Source organism: Chelmon rostratus, chromosome 7 (assembly GCF_017976325.1).
Source record: "Chelmon rostratus isolate fCheRos1 chromosome 7, fCheRos1.pri, whole genome shotgun sequence".
NCBI classification, from domain to species: Eukaryota; Metazoa; Chordata; class Actinopteri; order Chaetodontiformes; family Chaetodontidae; genus Chelmon; species Chelmon rostratus.
In genome coordinates, this window is record NC_055664.1 from 4,559,832 (window position 1) to 4,579,600 (window position 19,769).

The 19,769-nt window shown below is 44.2% G+C and overlaps 1 protein-coding gene across 1 annotated transcript in view; it reads left to right on the top strand.

The window, feature by feature from the left end:
- The first annotated feature begins 1,575 nt into the window (after positions 1 to 1,575).
- The window catches only part of lrrc75a (leucine rich repeat containing 75A), a 45,570-nt gene continuing 27,376 nt past the window's right edge, over positions 1,576 to 19,769 (top strand). Inside the window, exons 1-2 of the mRNA XM_041941351.1 lie at positions 1,576 to 1,824; positions 11,033 to 11,161. Of these exons, the coding sequence (XP_041797285.1) occupies positions 1,576 to 1,824; positions 11,033 to 11,161 (378 nt within the window). The remainder of the gene's footprint in view (positions 1,825 to 11,032; positions 11,162 to 19,769) is intronic.

The following is a 19,769-nucleotide window of genomic DNA, read 5'->3' on the forward strand; positions in this document are numbered from 1 at the left end:
ATTCCATAATTAAAAGCGTACAATAAATATCAAAGTATATGTAGTTGCTGTTCATATATAGGACGGCTGCTACGACAATTTATAGCTATATTTAACTGTATATGTATTTTTGGCTTTACCAGGATCATGTGTGTCTAAACCACATTATAATAACTAGTTCATGACCTCCAGCCACCACCAGGGGTCAGTGCAGTCGTCTCCATGGTCACTGGTACCTGTACATCAGTTAGTCCATGTACCATGTGATCACTTTGAATGCTGATAAACAAGGGATTTCCATATTAACTCCTTGAAAAAAAAAAATTCACCAACACCTGACGGCCAGGTAAAACAGCACTAGACGGTATGATAATATATCCCTTACTTTATCCTAACTCACGATTGCCTTTTTTAAAAAAAATAGATGTGACTTGTTGTCTTCTATGCAAAAGACCAAACTAGCAGAATCAGCCAGTTTAAAATGAATGTCTTGCTTACTGGTGGGGTCAGTTTAACTTGTAGGATTTTTAATATATTATGTATTGATGCATTGATAATCAGCTGTAAGCCGGAAGACCCTGCAGCAGGAAGGTATGAGTCATCTTGAGCAGATGTGAGGACGGACTGAGGGGCCGTCGAAGGGTCCCGTCCATCAGCCGCCAAACTGCAAAGTTAGCGGTGCACGGTGCTCGTGCTCCTCCAGCTCCTCCATCGCTCTCGCGCTCACGTGCACTCGCCGCGCGCCCCCTCACAGTTGAACAGAGGGTGCGATACATAATTCAGTCCCAGCGAGGGAACACCCCAGTCTCCCCCCTCCTGTCACACCGCGGAGCCGCAGCCTCGACACAGCCCGTGGACCGAAGCGCCGACGCGGCAGTTTCCCGCTCCGGGGCGGATGGAGGATCAACCTTGGAGAAGGACGAATGCTGGGTTTGACTTCCAGCGGCCGAGGAAGGACGGGGTAGATCCAGGACCAGACAGCGGTGATCTTCAGGAGACGTAAACATTGCCATGCCCTGCTTCATGCAGCAAGTCCTCCCAGCCGCCTCCCCCCGCAGTCCGGGACAGAGGACTGTGTTGTAGAGGAGGACGGGAGAAGAGGACGCTGCTGTCGGAGGTAAATATTCTGCAGCCGCGGTGAAGTTGTGTTCGGGATAGGAGGCTGCGGCGGGCCAGGCTCTGCTGCAGCCAGCCCGCATCCTCACTTTGCTGTGTCCGTGTTTTGCGGCCATGCTGCAGGCAGCATCCTCCGACCTGTTCCCGACTTGAGCTGCACTCTCTAGGATTAACAAGTTCCCAAAAGCAGAAAACTCGTGGTTCTACTTCTAAGTGTTTGCAGAATAATTTTCCAGCCAGAACATTCGCTCCCTACTCTAACTGAGTGATGATGAACATTTTCATGAGCAGTACAGCAGTTGGGAATTGTGTTGCTCCCAGTTCTTTACATTTCCACCTCAAAGTGCAGGTTTCTAGAGAGCTGTGATCAGCTGCAGACACTTTAATGAGCAAAGTGCCAAGTTTAATCCAACCTGCCTCTGCACGACTGCTCGGTGGGACCGGCCTTCTTATTATCCCAGTTCACGTTAACGCAGCACCATGGGTGCCAAGCAGACCAAAGGCCAGGAGCCTGGAGGGGCCAGCCCTCAGCACAGCTGGAAGCGCACACCCACCAAGGAGCGGGGAGACATCTTGGCGTCCCTCATGCTGAAGTCGGGGGACCGGCTGAGCCGCGGCGGGACTCCACCGCCCTACCAGCGCCGCATCGGCATGATCCAGGAGATGATGCTGATGGCGAAGCAGGGCAAGCAGGACGAGGCCACAGAGATGCTGAAGACACTCCGACAGGTAGCTGCTCTGTGTGTGAGTGTGTGTGTGTGTGTGAGTGATTGCACACCCACCCATGGGGTCCAGATTTCTTTTTGAGGGTTGAAACTTGGTTTGAGAGTTAGTGTTGGATTTCGGTTAAGGTTAGGGGCGGGATAAGGATTAGGCATTCATTTGTGATGGTTGGGGCTCGGGAATGCATTCTGTCTGAATGCAAAGTGGGTGAAGCCCTCAGGGGCCGCAGGTTCACATTTCTTTATTTCTTTTTCCGTCCTGTGTCCACCTCTCTCTGCGTACGCATGTTGGTTCTTCCAGTTGATGTCATCACTGCTGCTGAAACAGAAGCCAGGCTCACACTGTGTGACTGCTCACACACTGACTAAACAGATGCAGCGGCTGACTGATGGACTGGGCGTCTCTCTGCCTGTGCGACTGCACACGAGCCCCCCTGGCTGGCTGGACCTGTCGTGCTCAGCCTGGCTCTGCTGCGCCGGTACAGTGTGGAGGCTGCTACGATTTATAGCCTCTCGCTGCCTTTGCAGACGTTTGGCTGGCTGTTGCTGCTGCTGCTGCTGCTGTTGTTGCTACAGAGAGGAGGAAGAGCCCGGCAGCAGACTGAAACAATCAGCTGTGGTGAGAAACAAAGGAGAGGCAAGAAAGTGAGAATGCCACCAGTTGAATTAGAGGATTTGGAGAGCTGTGAAGAAAGGGAGGATCTGAGCGCAACAGGAGGGAAATTTCTGAATAGGTGTTTATCACCAGGATGAACAGGAAAAGGAGAGAAGATGGTGAAGGGAGAAACAGATTTCTAAGCTCTCATCCCTGCAGAAAGTGCTGAACAGAATCCATATGCTGCCAGTGTTCACTGTTTATCCCCCTATGACTCAACCTCAGGGGGCAGAGCCTCCAGCTTTGACACACACACACACACACACACTGCTTTCACGGTTTATTGTTTTGGCTCTGGAGATTCCCATCGGCTCCTCTCTGTTACTATTTACAGTTTTCTGATCAAACCCTTTTAGATTGTTAATCCTTGAATCGATGGAAAACAGTGATGCAAACAGGCTTAAAGACGAAGGACACCTCTCCATCCATCTCTGTTAAGGAGGGGGGGGGGGATTACCATCTCTGTCACTGCTTGATTAAGCTGCGATGCTCCAGAGGAGCAGAATCACAGCTCCCAGTCGGAAAGTCAAGACGCAACAACACAGCACAGGCTTTGTTCAGACTGCAGGCAAATCAGATTTCTTTCTCAGATCAGATCTTAAACACAGACTGTCCACACTGTTTTTTACAAGTGATCAGATTAGATTTGTGTTTCCAGGCATCACCAGCCCATCTGCATGGGTTGCTGTGGTAACTACATAGGTATCAGTAACTACGTATGCTGGCGAGACAGCTTTCTAACGCTGAAGCGTGAAAAATCCATCATGTCGTCCCACAGACGCTGCAGAAGACTGTTGTTCTCGGTGTTGTTGTTGTTGTGTGTTGGTTCCCAGTGATGCAAAAGACACTTTGAAGTCCGATTTGAGCAGCCAGAGCTTCCAGAGTGAGACGCGTCTGTATTTTATCTGTGTCTGACTGGAATCCTTTTCAGACTAAATGCGGCTTGGACCTGATTTGCAAAAATCGCATTTCATGTGTTTTTTTTGCTGTCTAAACTTTTTAAAATCAATCTGGATACAATCAGAAAAAACCAAAAAACAGATTTGGGCTGGCAGTGTGAACAAAGATTCTGTGATTTCCAGCAAACAAACAAAAATACATCCAGGTTCAAAAAGCAACTCTTTTATCGTGCTCAAGCAAGAGAACCTTTCTGAAAATGCAGTCTCTCAGGTGGAGATGCAAAACATACACAGGCTTCAGCTTCCCCAGTTATTTACTGGTTACCTGTTTTAGATGATTGTAAAATGAATCTGACGTTTTTTATTGTTGGTGTGGGAAAAAAGGCAATTTGAAGATGCTGTCATAACTCTTTTTTCAGTCGCGTTTACTGACTATGCAGTATTTCACCATGAAACAGGTCCAGACTGCACACTGAAAAATAGCCCTGTAAACGCTGTTGAATAAACCCTTAAAATGTAACCTTGGCCCCTAAAAATGTTTCTTTTGTTCTCCAGATTTAGTCCAGTTTGACCTAGATGTCGAGATGACCTGACCTCCTCTAAGTTTGCTGCAACTCTATGTAAAAAATCAACAACACTGTTTAACAGAGTAGCTCAGCATTTCGGGAAATACTCTGTATCGCTTTCTGTCAAAGAGTGAGATCAGAAGATTAGTACCATTCAGTTGAAGGAGGAACACAGACGTGTTAGCCTAGCTTATCTTAGGATAAACACTGAAAGCAGGGGGAAACAGTTATCCTCTCTCCAAAGTTCAAAAATACACCTAAAACACATCGGATCTTATTTGTACGATCCGTTCCAACAGGTATTTTAGGGGGAACTAAGTGCTGGAAGTCTTTCTGGCAAACAAAAGCTGAGTGCAGGGCCTGTGTGCTGCCTTCGAGTGTCCTCACAGCGAGGCCAGCAGCTTTGGTCCCATTATAACTGTACAGAGACCTGCTGTATACCAACAGCTGCACTAAGCAGTCCTCAGGCGACCCGCGCTATAGCCAAAGGCGCTGCACAGAACTGTTGGCTGGTGTATTTTTGAACAACCAAGCTAGCTGTTTCCCTCTGTTTCCAGTCTTTATGCTAAGCTATGCTAATCACCTATTGTGTCCAGCCCCAACCTAATGCACATACATGAGAGTGGTATCAATCTTCTTATCTCACTCTTGGAAAGAAAGAGAGTAAATATTTGTAAAAAAAAAAAATAACTGACATAAAATAATAATAATAATAATAATGATAAATAAGTAAAGTTCAACTCTGTTGAGGAATGGGAGATTTCTCAAAACTATTGCTGATATGATACCTGAGTCTTAGCACCAATAGTAAAAAGAAAATTAGTTTCTTAAAAGTTTTGAATAGCACAGGCTTAAACAACTTTACCTAAATAAAACTGTCAAAAGTTGCCGGACCACTGGCTCCAGCCAGCCAGGCCACAGGCTGTTTTCAAGTATAGCTCCAGCCGCACTGTAACGTGCTTAGGCTCTGTTTGTTCTCCATTGGACCTCCACTGTGGCACCACATATAGCTGCTGGGAGATTTGTGGTGAACTATAAAACCTTTATCAGCACTTAGCGGCCTACTTCTGTTGTCATTAAGCGACTTGATCCGATTTACAAACTTAATATATTTCCTTGTCTTATCGGTGTGACCATTCTTTATGTGATGAAATTCGCTTTAAGCTTTTTTTTTAATTTACCCACCAAATAGTGTTGCTTGTGCTGCAATATCAACAGAAAAGAGAGGGTATAGTGTGCACAGTGTGAACAGCAGTCCACATAGCTTAGCTTTGATCCAGTGGGCGACAGGTTGAGGTCAAGATCTTCTGACCTCTGAGGGATTTTTTCCTTGCTGCTGATGTGGAGCTGGAGATTAGGGAAAAGGTCCAACGTCCACAAGCACGATGCACTCCGACTGGATCAAAGTAAACGATATGGAGGGATTCTGCGATGCTCAGATGTATGTGGCTCATTTATTCTGTGTCAGCAGAGAATAGGAAGCCAAAGGAGGCTGGAGGACAAAAACAACAGGTTTCCTCATTGGGTCATGAAAACTAAATTAGAAGCGCTGTGGTGACATAACCGTCAGTCACATTTCATATTCCGGAGGGTTTGTGCTCTGGTGGAACAGAACAGTACATGCTGGACAGATCACACGATGAATCGGATGAAGACAATTCCCGAGGATAACGAGAACGGTGTGAAACTGTGACAGACACTGATGGTGATAGAGAGAGGAAGAGATGGAGAGTGACCACAGGCACGTTAGAAGACAAAACAATAAAAGAAAAGGAAGGTGATGACAGAACGCTCGCTCTTCGCTGGTCACCGGGTTCTTCTCCACGTTGCCCGGAAGCCATGGCGACGGCCGGAGAGCTCGGACTAAATAGACATTGATTAATCAAGCAGGAGCTCTGTTAAGAGCTAATGGGGAGGCCGCTTCTTTAATCACTGCCCTTCAATTAACTTGAAACCAAAGCTAGCGTCTCTCCGCCACTTCCTGCTGGCCTGCCTTGAAGCTTATCGCTAAACTGTAACCCGCAGCAGCTCCAAATCTAACCTCCGTGGTTCTGTCAGCAGGCTGTAGTCGGCTGTAAACAGCTGCATGGGATTTTTAGGTCCTCTCAAGGTATGTGACGGGTGGTGTTTTGTCAGGTAATTAGAGGCTGTTGTTCGGTGTTAATATTGAAACACCGAAGCTGCTGTCAGTAGTCATCACTTTGTCGTATTCTGATCTGTAGCCTCTCCTGTCTTCTGTGAGGTTAGTTTGTACAAGTGTCAGATCCACCAACCTGTCATGACCGCACAAACTCACGTGTGCATGAGGACGTGCACACTTGTACCAGTAACGGAGGTATCAGACAGGAAATCATGCGGCATGATGTTGTACTCTTGGATGTAAGAGCGTGGCTCTCTGAGGCAGCTGTCAGAGTGAGAAAATTTTCCTAACAGCTAGTTCCTGTGCCCAAATTTGGCAGAAGAATCATAAAATCGCTGGAAAAACAACTTCTCAGTAACTTGGAAAACCATGATGATGATGATGATGATCAACGAAAAATTACTTTTGCTGCTCCCATTTGTTGCATATATGTATTTTATGTTAATTTACCATATTCTGATTCAAAATCCATTCAGATGAAGACATTATGATTTGGTCAGCTGGGAAAGAGAAAAGCAGACAATCTCTATATGACCGGTACTGCAGGTCTGGACCACACATTCATTTGTATAAGAGGACATTCAAGAAAAGCCCAAGAGAACGAGTGAATGTGAACCTCTCACACTAATCACATAACAACAGAGAAGTGGTCGTAGGAGTGGTTCCCTCCACTCGATCGCACACATTCAGCGTGGCCAGAATGTAATTCTCAGCGCAGCACTGTGGATGTTTCCTGCGCTGTCGCACACTCTGTTAATAAAACTATTGAATGTCTCTTGTTTAAAGGCTACAACCTTTTACATACACGGTACTAATTAATGCACACGGCCCTTTCGCTTTTTCCTTTCGTCTTATCAGCGCTTGAAGGGCAGCGACGCGACATGGTGCCGTTTGATTGATTCAGCCTTGTTCTGGCTGCACGTTGAGTTACAGTGGTGCGAGTGCTGCCTGCAGTCTGTACAGTCTGTTCCATCACCGGCTAATTGAAGGTATCTCAAGTGCAGTTTTCATACAGAGATACACTGAGCTTTGTTCCAGGTTTTGTGTGCTGTCATGCACAACAATGATGATACTACAGGAGTATCAACAAATCTGTGTACAGCTGGCTGAATGGCTCACTTGCCAGCAGTTACATGGAAATAAAATCCCATGTTAAGATCAGTACAATCGGTTTAGCAAATGAAAGGAATAGTTAGACATTTTAGTTTGACACTTTAAACCACAAAGAATGAATATTTCTGAAAATGTAAACGGGGAGCCTTTCAAAGCTGTTTCTTCCTGTAATGCCATCCAGGCATGTCAGCCCAGTGCACCGGCTGGGCCCGCGAAGGAGACGCTTTTTCCGTTTCAGACGTTTTGATTTGTCATAACAGGGAAGCAACAGGTGGAACTAATAACATTAATGATGGCCTAGTTCCATCAAAGTGTCCCAGCGAGCCAACACACCAGATTTCTCTGCAGACCTTTGAAATATGAACATGTTAATAATAAGAATAATTCTTCAGTTGCGATCAAAGGACCTCCATCACATCGGAGGTGGATGACACTGTCTGGTCAGTATGTGATCTTTAATAAGGTCAGTATCAGCTCCACATATAGGTCCTGCCCCAGTTGTCGTTATTTAGCCAAGAGCCTGCACTTGAGCTGATGTTTGGTGCGTCTGTCTCCAGCTCCATCTCTGTTCATGTTCAGCTGGGTTCAGACCGCCGCTTTGATGCTGACCGGCACTAATTAGTGTGGGTGGTGCTCTCTAATGAAAGAAAAGCCCACACTGTTTCCTCGTAGCATAAGCGGTGTGTGTGTGTGTTTACGCAGTGGACACAGTTGCTCCACAGAGCTGGAGAAAGTAGACTGCGCTTTTTTAGTTGGTCCTCGTCGTGTATATTTCATGAGGGGCCGCCGTTAATAATGAATGCTTTTCTGGAGGGCGCCTTTTGTTTCCTATTGTTTCAACGTGTTCCACAATTTTTTACTTTTTACCATTGCAGACCTTCACACCAAACCCACACACACACACACACACACTGGCAGCACTCGGTTGTGAATACGCTCATTGCTGATTCCCGAACGTCGTGTTGAGGTTCAGATTGGAGCGAGCTGGAAGATTAATTTCCATTCTGTATTTGCATAGCTCCTCGAATCCTTATCACATGACGAGCGAAGACACAGTGTGTGCTCCTGTGACTCACCCTCACACACAGGAACACACACACAAACACAGAAATGGTCCGTACTGCCAGATTTAGTATCAGTGGCATTTTTCATGGCGAGGAAATAGATCAAAATGTTACATTTCTGTCGAGCTCGTCGTTTCCTTTCATACTGGCCATGTTGCCGTGGAGGAAATGCAATGAATGTGGTTCATTTCTACACGTTTTAAATGCAAATTGCTGTTTGCTCATTCATGAAGAAGCCTGTTTCTAACATTGAAGGGGTCAAATAGATTAGTTAGTAGGTGTCCAGAGATGAGGAGGGTTCCTCTCCGATCACAGTCTAACCTTCAGTTTAATTTGGCTGTTGGCAAACAAGCCAATTATTTTCATGCTACTGTCTCTGCTGCCAATTCAGCATGTCTGATTGGTCAAACGGCCACCAGAGAGGGGTGTGTAGTGCTGCCGGGTCCTTACACATACACACACACACACACACACAAGAAGGAATAATTTCAGATGCAGTGTGGCCGCAGTGCATCATGTGTGATCTCAACATGACATTTCACAACACACACCTGTTGATGCACTAATCATAGCTCTCTCTCTCATCTATTAATGTCGCTCTCATCTGAAAATACAGCAGCTGATTCATTTGTGTGTGCCATTCAATCTGTCATTATTCACTGCCCTTCCTACACAAAACAATAGAATGAATGGAAACCTCAGTGACTCACACCCTTCTGTAGGAGACCGAGCATCCAGCCCCCCCCCCCTCTCCCGAACTGTCTGCACAAACAAACCCAAACACACAAAAATATATTTGCAGACACTTTGAGCCTGCACTTACCTACAGACTAAAATGCATTCTGCCGAAGAGTGCTTCAAACCCACTGGAATTAGCAGAAAAGGCAGTGGTGGGGATAGCAAAGCAGAGCCATTACGTTTATGTATACAGAGTGCTGTGGCAGAGTAGACTGTCAGTATTGTCTGAGTGTGTACGCCTGGCTGTGTGTGTGTGTGTGTGTCTCTGTGTATATGTGTGTCAGTAAACCAAGAGCTGGTCATAGATTCAGTAGCTGTTGTCCGCATAATGGTCAGTGAACGGTGCGGACAGACGTAAACACTGCGCAATAAGACACTCCTACACACAACACCACCACAGACTCATTCTTACAGATCTGATAGGTTCATTCTGGACCTTTAAACAAACAAACAAACAAACAAAAGCTGCCATATAATTTAACAATACCTCCAACTCTCGCTGGTGTTTTTTCGGTCAAATATTCTAGTTGTTGTGCTCTGTAAGTGATTCGGCTGAAGATGAATCTTAAAGTCCTCAGACTCGTCTAAAGGTCTGAGGGTGAGAGCTTGCTCAGAAAAAGATCTGCTCTGTTCCAGGTGAGAGCCCTGCATTCAGCATGCTCACAATACAAAAAGCAAAAGTTCTCCTGATGCAGAACTGCCTATTTCAGAATGTATATAATATTATTGAATCATAATTATCAATGTATTAATATATACTTTAATGTTGCAGCTTTTAAAGGTGGAGCTATTTTTTTTACTACATATACTGTTGGTTAGCTTGTGAATATCCACCCCTGGGACCATCTTATCTTATCCATAACATTACATCAGAATTTATTTGTTGACTCTGAAACACTGAAGTACAAAAGAAAGTAGCAGAAAATGGAAATACTCAAGTAAAATACCCCAAAATTGTGCTTAAGTACAGAACCTCAGTGATGTACTAAGTTATTTTCCACAGCTGAGTGTCACCATAAAGCTACATTATGCTCCTGTATTTTAGAAATTCAGATGTAAGACTGGCATTGAGACATTCACTGACCACATTCACGCCCCCCAGAGGATTAAACCTTTCCATTTTGCTCACTGTTAGCTCGAGCTAAATGTCAGGATTTGTCATAATCTAATGAAATGAGCACAGTCATAGCAGTAAGGCCGCCTCTGACCTTTGCTCCCACACTCAGGACAAACTTCATGTTTTTTTGTCCTTGTCCACATAAGACGTCAAGTGTGTCCGGCACGTTTACATACATTGTGGTATGAGGGAACATGGCAGCCGTGTGGGGGTGCTGATTGTGCTTTACACTTTTAATCTTCCCAAACAAAAGACGTTTTGTGGATGTCTATAACGGACAGCTGGCACTGTGTTTGCACTGTATTTGAGTCAGTGACAGCAGCTTTGTTACACTCCTCAAGATACATTGAACTGCTCTGGTCTAATCCTCTCCTGTGTCTGTGTATGTTTTTAAAGGGGAGTTGTCATTCATGTTGACTTTTCAAGATTTAACAAGACCGCTGTTCATCCGTGAAGCTCTGCCAACAGGTTTATGCGCCGTCGGCTTTGATGGCGTTTGAGATGTGACAAATTTTGATTTTCCCTCAGCAGAAGGCAGACAGTCAGACGGCAGGAAGCGGTCTAACAGGCTTTAATTTAATGCTTTCGGGGGTCAGCGAGCTAACAAAGCAGCATAGAAAATGCAAAAAGCCTTTCGAGTTTTGGCCTGCACTCACGCGCAAGAGATTAATGTGTGTGTGTGTATTGTGGGTGCATGACTGAATTTTTATGTGTGCTTATGATGGAAACAATATGTGTGATCAATATCATATCTTATCCACTGAACAGTTTGTGTGCTTACCTGTGCTGTGATTGGTCTTTTTTCCTCTCTGTTCTTTTTTGTTGTTGACTTTCTCCTTGTATATGAAATGAGTGTTGCCAATTTAAGAACTGTATGTCCACTGTGTGTGTGTGTGCGTGCTTGTGTGTGTGTGTGTGTACAGGACCTGGGCATGGAGTCCACATCTCTCGATGATGTGTTGTACCGTTATGCCAGCTTCAGAAACCTGGTTGACCCCATCACGCACGACCTGATTATCAGCCTGGCACGATATGTCCACTGCCCCAAGACGGTAGGACACACACACACACACACACACACACACACACACAAAATCATCCAACATGAAGAATACTTAAATATTGCAGAGGAGCAGTAAACATGCTTGTGCACACACACACACAAACACACACACACAGACTGATGTGATTCCCTCCTTGTTGCTATCAGATGATCTCCTGACTCATTCCGTCTGACGCTATCAGGTTATGGAAGTGCTCTGAGTGGTTGTGTAGCCGTGTGCGTCCTTGAGGGAAGTACAGCTCCTTGTGTTTGCTCATTCATGTAGTCCAGTTTGTCATTGAGGGAGAGAGAGGCAAAGAAAGCATGACAGCAGCCATACTGGATGAATAATGGAGGGAGGAAGGAGAGTGATGAAGATGATGATAGGACTTAAAAGGGCTTGTAACACTGTGCTAAAAGGCTTATTTTAAACAAATGCTTAGCCTATTTTAGTCTATTTACTTTAAAAAGCCGTCTCGCTCTGAGAAACAGCCATCATATTATTTCTTCTAAGATGATAGAATTGTTCTAATCTGTTTGAGTAATGTGCGTCAGTGACATTTTTCCCTGACCTCGCCAAGACCTCATGAAACACCATCTTGCCTCCTTAATTTGATCTATTTCCTGTGAGAACAGGATGCTGGTGATGTAGGCTTCATTAGTGTAAGTTACAGTCATTTTGTATATCTGCGCAAAGCCCACTCCCATATGAAGAATGAAAAGATAAGACACACTTACGTACTGTTGATTTTGTCAATGAAAGCGATGGCAGAAAATACTCGCCTTTTTGTTCATGACTGAGTAACAATCCAACAAATGAACAAATAAACCAATTAGTCTTTTTGTGCAAAGTGTTGTTCAACAACCTGCATGTGTCTTTGGAATCACCGTCTCCGCCTAATTAGTAAAACAGTGTCCGCCAGTTGATTTAGCTGCTTCACTTGTTGCGCTAAAAACCATTTTGCATAAAGTGACAATATCTCTGCCAGTATTTTTATTTTTTATTTTTTTGGTTCTTGAAAGCACAAAAAGTAACTGATTTATGAGCCAAATTCATCCCACTGAAAATGAGACAAGGAGCAGCAGCAAACTCTCGGCACACACAGTGGAAGCATGCAGGCTAGCACGCCGTCATTCGCGAACAGGTGAGCTCAGGTGACGTCATCGAGGGCTGGGACTCAACGTCAGGGATCAACCCGCGGGATTCTTCCTCTGGATGAGGGTTCTGTGGACGGTTCGTGATAGGTGAGAGCAAGACAGACAGGAACAGCAGAGGGGCTGCTGGTTTGTGCAGAGAGAAAAGCAACAGCAGAGAGGAAGCAGAGAAGCAGACAGAGGGGGAGGGAGAGGTGTTGTTCCCTCGTCCTGCTCCCGTCTCACACGTTTGACTGCTGCTCTGTTTCACTCTCGGGCTTCGCCGCTTCTCTTTTGATGGGCCTTCATAAAATCTTAATGCAACATCGATAACATTCACACCTGTTTTTCTACAATCGTCTTTGTATAAGTACAATATCTGCTGCAAAAGCATCATTTGGAAACTCATTGAATATTTACGGCTGAGGTTATGTGGTTGCGTGTTTGTTTGTATTTCCATTTAAATAACAATATTACAGCCTCTTATGAATAGTAATTTCTTGTCTCACTGCAGAGAAATCCAATTTTAATCTCTTACAGAGATGCTCAAATTACAAAGCTAGAACCAGTCAGACTTCAGGAGCTCAATCTACTTAATCTTTCCACTTGATTAAGCCTTTCTTTCACACAAGAACTGATTGGGCTGTGTTTTGTGGAATGTTTGCAGAATTATTGTTTTTATTCTCTTGAAGTCTGTTCGGCCATTTGTAAGATGATGAGCGGCAGCAACAGTACTACAGGCTCAGTACTGACATGTTGTTATGTTAAAGCTGATCGGGCCGACGTGTTCCATCCAGCAGACGCAGAGCAACAGAAGCATTCGTTTGGAGTCGTGTTCCTGGCCTCCAATATTGACTCTCTGTTAGCTCTGACTTCAACAACTCCTCAGGGAAATATCTGGCTCTTTAGCTCCTAAAAGATTCATTGCGTTAGCTTGCTGCTAACTTTGTTTGTCTGCTCTGTGGTGCCGGACAGGTAGTGCACTGAGAGATGCTTTGCTGAGAGGAGCTGCCTCCTGCTGCTAATGAAAGCGATAAGAGAACAGGCTGTAGGATAAGCAGTTTGTTCATTATTGATATAAAAAGTTTGATTGGAGCAGGTTTAACTACTGATTCAAGCACTCAGTTTACTTCACGTGTGCTGTGAGTGAATTCGACATGTGTGTCAGTGCTTTGTAGTAGCAGACAGTATCACACATGGATGCAGATATTTCCTCTTTGGTCTACAGTACAGAAATAAAGTGTGCGTATAAGTTATTGTAGTTGTGCGTTAGCCTTTAAATCCACTCGCCCTGTTCATCACTGCAGCCTTGAATGCCACAAAGCCATACAAGCACGTCAGTTACCAACTTCCCTCCACCGAGGAAATTTCCATCAAGCAGAGCCGTAAAAGTGCAGGAGTATTCTCAGGGACCCCTCACACCCAACACACACTCCCTGCTCTGCCTTCAGGCAGCTGATAACAGCACATTTGTGCAGACGCAACATATTTTAAGGATGTTGTTTGCTGCCCATTTTCTGCACAGTTTGCTCCACTTCCACCTGCCACTGTGTTGCTTCATGCAGCCCAGGTTGTGGCTATTGCTGTGCTTACATTGTCGGTCATGCTGGTACAGTCTGCAGTGATTGTGCTGTTAACGAGCCCATGAAGAGATCAGAAGTCGGGACTGTTGCAAATACACTGTGACAGAGTGCATAATGTGACTTTAGACGGGCGTCCTCTTTCAATTCAGACGATACTCCAGAGAGCAGAGAACTGATTCAATGAACTTTACCCTGATTAATCTGTCTGATAATTATGAACACTGCTGGAGGATTAATAACATCTCCTCACAAAGAAACAAATGGACTGAAAACCTGCTTAGTTCAGAGACGGGATTAATAGATCGAGGTATTCGTGGTTGTGCATAAATAGAAATATAATCGTTAGTTACATCAGTGTTAATCCTCCCTGTGCTTAATTTATGGATCGCTCAGGGAGATAAAAGGAGGAAGAGACCTTGATACACAAAACTAAGAGGTTGCCAATAATCACAGATGAATTACTCAAGAATGTCGTTGCATGCCACAAACCGCAGTAAAATGTTTGGTGTTTGAATATCCACACGTATATCTTTGAGTCTGAGTTGTTTTATTCAAAGCCTGCAGTGATTTGATTTGATTTACATTGTGTGTGTGTGTGTGTGTGTATGTGTGTGTGTGAAGACTTCAGTTAGCTACACAACTGGGATCAGAGGCCGTGATGCAGCCATGGCACTGGTGTGTTTCTGTACAACAGGACAGCGCTGTGAAAGGTGTTGTCCTTGTCTGACGACGTGTTGGAGGTTAAAGCAGAAAGTGCAGAAAGCACGTGTCGCCTGCAGGTCCACACCGTTCCTCCCTGCAGTGTTAAAAACTGATGCGCTGAGAAAACATAACGCAACGATAACGCTCATATCTTGTTGAGCAGATGAAAATTTCATGAACAATAGCAGTCAAGATCTATGAAAATCAGTTTGTGACAGTAAAACAAACAAAAAAGGATGATAGGGAAAAATTGGATTTCACTCACTCAGGGGTCGTGTTTTTTTTTTTGTTTGTTTTTCTGTGGCTTTTTTGAGCAATTTCTCTTTATTTTGAAAGTGAGTAGAGAGATACAGACAGGAGCAGCAGGGAGGGAGAGGAGTGAGATACACTCACCGGCCACTTTATTAGGTACACCTTGTGGCATGGTGGCATTGAAACGATGCTCAATTGGTACTAAGGGGCCCAAAAGTGTGCCAAGAAAATATCCCCCACACCATTACACCACCACCACCAGCAGCCTGAACCGTTGATTCGAGGCAGGATGGATCCATGCTTTCATGTTGTTGATGCCAAATTCTGACCCTACCATCTGAATGTCGCAGCAGAAATCGAGACTCATCAGCCCAGGCAACATTTTTCCAATCTTGTGTTGTCCAATTTTGGTGAGCCTGTACAAATTGTAGCCTCAGTTTCCTGTTCTCAGCTGACAGGAGTGGCATGCGGTGTGGTCTTCTGCTGCTGTAGCCCATTGGCCTCAAGGTTCAACGTGTTGTGCGTTCAGAGATGCTCTCCTGCATACCTCGGTTGTAACGAGTGGTTATTTGAGTTACTGTTGCCCTTCTATCAGCTCGAACCAGTCTGGCCATTCTCCTCTGACCTCTGGCACCAACAAGGCATTTTCGCCCACAGAACTGCCGCTCACTAGATATTTTCTCTTTTTCAGACCATTCTCTGTAAACCCTAGAGATGGTTGTGCTTGAAAATCCCAGTAGATCAGCAGTTTCTGAAATACTCAGACCAGCCTGTCTGGCACCTACAACCATGCCTCGTTCAAAGTCACTTAAATCACCTTTCTTCCCCATTCTGACGCTCGGTTTGAGCTGCAGCAGATCGTCTTAACCATGTCTACATGCCTAAATGTATTGAGTTGCTGCCATGTGATTGGCTGATTAGAAATTTGTGTTAACGAGCAGTTGGACAAGTGTACCTAATAAAGTGGCGGGTGAGTGTATACGACCAAAGCCCCTGGCCAGAATCAGGCTGGGGACCGTACATCCCCCATACAGCCTTCATTTTAACTCACCATGAGTATTGTTACTTCTGTTATTCCCCACACGCCATCATTTTCTTTCTTTTCCTCACAGACACTGACATTTATAGAATTCAAAACAGTTGTAATATAAAGAACTTTAGTGTGAGACCAGTGCTTTTCAGCTGGTGGCCTTCATCTGGGAAAGTGGCTTTCATACAGCGGGAGCTTATCTTGATCATACTGGACTCAATGTGTAGCAGACAGTGGTTCAATCTGAGTGGTAAACTGAGAACATTTATGATTGTTATCATTTTGTACCATCACAGACAGCTGTGCTGCCACGCAATCAGGAGTTTTGTATCTATACAATGTGACATATAGCATCAGGGTGCTGGTAGCAGGAATGAACAAACATGCCATCGACACCACTGTGTACTATACAGTGTACATATCCTGTCATTCAGACACTCGTGCATTATAATGCTCAATAGGGAGTGATTTCACACATAACCATTCATTTCCTGCAGAGGCTTCACAATAAAAGCCTCCCTGTGGTTCAGAAGTAATGTGAAGCAGCAGCAGAAGACATTTGCATTAGAAGTTTGGAAACACAGCAAATGCAGCTCCAATAAAGCTGCAGGAGAGCAATCAGTGAACTCTGAGGCTTCTGTCTGTTAGAGGAAAGTAAGAACAGGAACAAAACTTAAATCCACTGCAACGCTGACATTACACGGCAGAAACGAAAGCACCTGCGCGACCACACGCCAATCAATTTAATCCAATCGCACTGCTCAGTTGTGGGGTGGTAGCATCACGGTTAGCCCATGATATTGTGGTGGCTCAGTGACGTCAGTGAGGGGAAATTAATATGATAAGACGCAGGTAAAACATGCTGCATCAGACCCATGGGGAAAGGAAAAAGCCAACTCAGAGCTAACATGCAGGATTTCTGAATATCAGTTCAACTCTCTAATCCTCCTTTGTGGAATATCCCCCCGACGCACACACACACACACACACACACACACATATGCATAAAGATACACAGTTTCTCAGTTTCTCCCTCACACTCACACATCTCCCCTCTGCCTCACACAGCAGCAGCAGCCTGCTCGGGGAGTGTGAAAGGTCTCATCTCTGTGAATCTCCCAGCAGCTGAAAGCTTTGCTGCTTTGTCACTGCAGCTGCCGTGATTCTCCCTCCGTCCTCTCCCTCTCATTTTTTCCTTTTCTCTCTCCAGCTCTCTTTCTTCGGTGTCCTCTCTGCAGCTTTTAAGACATCTCTGTTTCTCGCTGATCCTCTGTGCCGTTTCATCCACCCGTCTGTGAATCCAACGCCTCACTGCTGAGCTTTATTTGGCTAAAAAAAAGCAGTATTTGTGTCAGTGTGTGTTTAACCCTGCTGAAACTGTTCATTACATTTGACATATGAGCCAATGAGCACAATATGATATTTTGTCAGGCACAGGATATCAGATACAGATGCTTTCATTTTAGCTCTGTACAGCATGGTTGCCAGTGTGTTTATTAGATAAAACTAGTGAGTATTATTGCGTCTTTTTATTATGCTCAACAATTAATGTGTCCCTTAACAAGCACTGCCTGTGTATCGACTGCCTGAGCTGTTCTCATCCAGAGATGATTGAAAACAGAGAAGATGCATACACTCTCATTCTGGCTGACATGCTCCTTTATTATGATAAAGCTGGTGAGTGCGGTCTGTGTCTGCCTGACATGGCAGCACTGGCCCTCTGTAATGACTTCTAGACAACAGTGCAAGTCTCTCAGCTCACACCCAGCTCTACCATATTCCTATTTCCTCTGCAACACGGTGAAGCAACAGGTGCCACGAACAAATATCTGCCCACTCGTCCATATGTCTGCCTACGACATACAGTGATTCCCAAGCTGTTCACAGAACAATGGCTATATTTACGTCTCATTATCTCACATCTTTGGCCACGTTCCCCTTTTCAACAGCCAACTTTCCTTTTCATTATATCATTATATCATTATTTTAAGCGAAATTGGGAGATATGTTGAACATGTTTTCAATGTAGTGTGAGGCAAAGACGAAGTGAATAAAATAGATCCTGAGCACAGGACAGAGAGACCTCCATGAGGAAATAGAAAAAACCTTTTAAGAGATGATCAGCACTGGACAGGTATATTATATCTGTGTGTGTGTGTGTGTGTATTACTCACGTTAGTCCCCATAATGTAAATCATTACATTTTAGGGTGAAGACTTGGGCTAAGGTTAAGGTCAAGGTAAGTCTCCAGGAAGTGAATGTAAATCTATGTAATGTCCTCGAAAAATGATGGAAATACAACTCTGTGTGTGTGTGTGTGTGTGTGTGGGTGTGTGTGTGTGTGTGTGTGTGTGTGTGTGTGTGTGTGTGTGTGGTCTCTGTGTAGGTATTTAGCACCAAAGCTGTGATTTATGAATAAACAATAATTTCCCAGTATTCCTCCTTATACACACACACACACACACACACACACACACACACAGAATTTCAGCCTATCCATCATTGTGTCTGTGCTGGAGCTCTTCTGTCCTGTCTCTGTGTGTTTTTGAAGACTATTTCCCAAAAATGACATTTTTCTGATTTTACCTTGAAATTTCACCATTTTCATGACCAAATATTTCTATACATTAAAAAGATACCCTGTCTGCTCTTATTCTACATTACTTTTGCCAGAACAGAAACGGCACCTGTTACATTAAGTCACGGCAGACTTGTATAGCCACATGTTTTTGTACTTCACTTGCTGTTCAGCTTGTTGTTAGTGAAAGTAAAGTCTGGCCTCGAGTCACTGTGATCAGATTTGAAGATTTAAGTGCTGATAGCAAATTTCTGTTCTATTTAGTTGTTTTATATTCATTATAAATTCCTATTTTATATTTGATTATTGTTATATTTAGTTTGCTTTTACTCTGCAATTTCATCATAATTTGCTAAACTATGATGCCAAATAAACGCCTTCTTTGTTATTAGCCTGATTACTTTACATGTTGTTTTGAAATGTGAGCAGCTCACAGAACACATGAGTGTGACACATGAATTGACATTTTAGGATGTATGAACTGCTGTGTAACACTTTGTAAAGCTCCTGCAGTCACCTTTTTGGGACCTTATTGTTATAGGTGTTCATCATCCATTGTCAGCTTCATCAATGGCTCATTTTAACTGCCTGTCGCCAGCTGTCGGTCTATCTTTTACATTATCACATCAACACTACATTTTTGTAATTTACATTCCTTCTATATTATGTCTAGATTCAGTTTTAGTTTGTTTTTTTCGGCTGTTAGATTGTATAAAACAACACATCAGGGCCGTAGCAGGGTTTTTACAAATAGCGAGTTCCCCATTGCAACCCAGCCCCCCTGAAAACAATTTACCAGTGAGTAAACAAATCAATAGAAATGTAATATCTGTTTTTTTGGTGGGCCAAATTAAACATTATGGGTCAAGTGGCCTGCGGGCCTCACTTTAGGTGGCTCTGGTCTGAAGGCATGCAACAAACAGTAAAATAGCTTTTCAAAAAATCCCACCCTGTGCAACTTCGACTTCCAGACCCCAATTTCCACAAATACACAGCAGACACCAGCATTCCCAGATTATATGTACCCCCCCAGAGCACATAAAGTCATTTTCTTTCTGAGATCGGAGATCCAGCTGTGATTCTGAGTCAGCTGTCCGCCTGGTCTTCCCCTGCACCTCCTGACCGCTGAAACGAGAGCTAAGATTGAATTATCCAAGCAATTCATCTGCAGAATGGAGGTGGTTTAGCAGTAATTTACGAGAAGGGCATGCAGTGAAAAATAGGACTAAAGTAATGGTTCCATTTGCACTGTGCAAACTAAGTTTATCAGCAAGCTAGCCTGAGGGCAAGGAATAGAGATGAAGCAGACAGATAAATAAGAGAGAGAGATGGAGAGAGA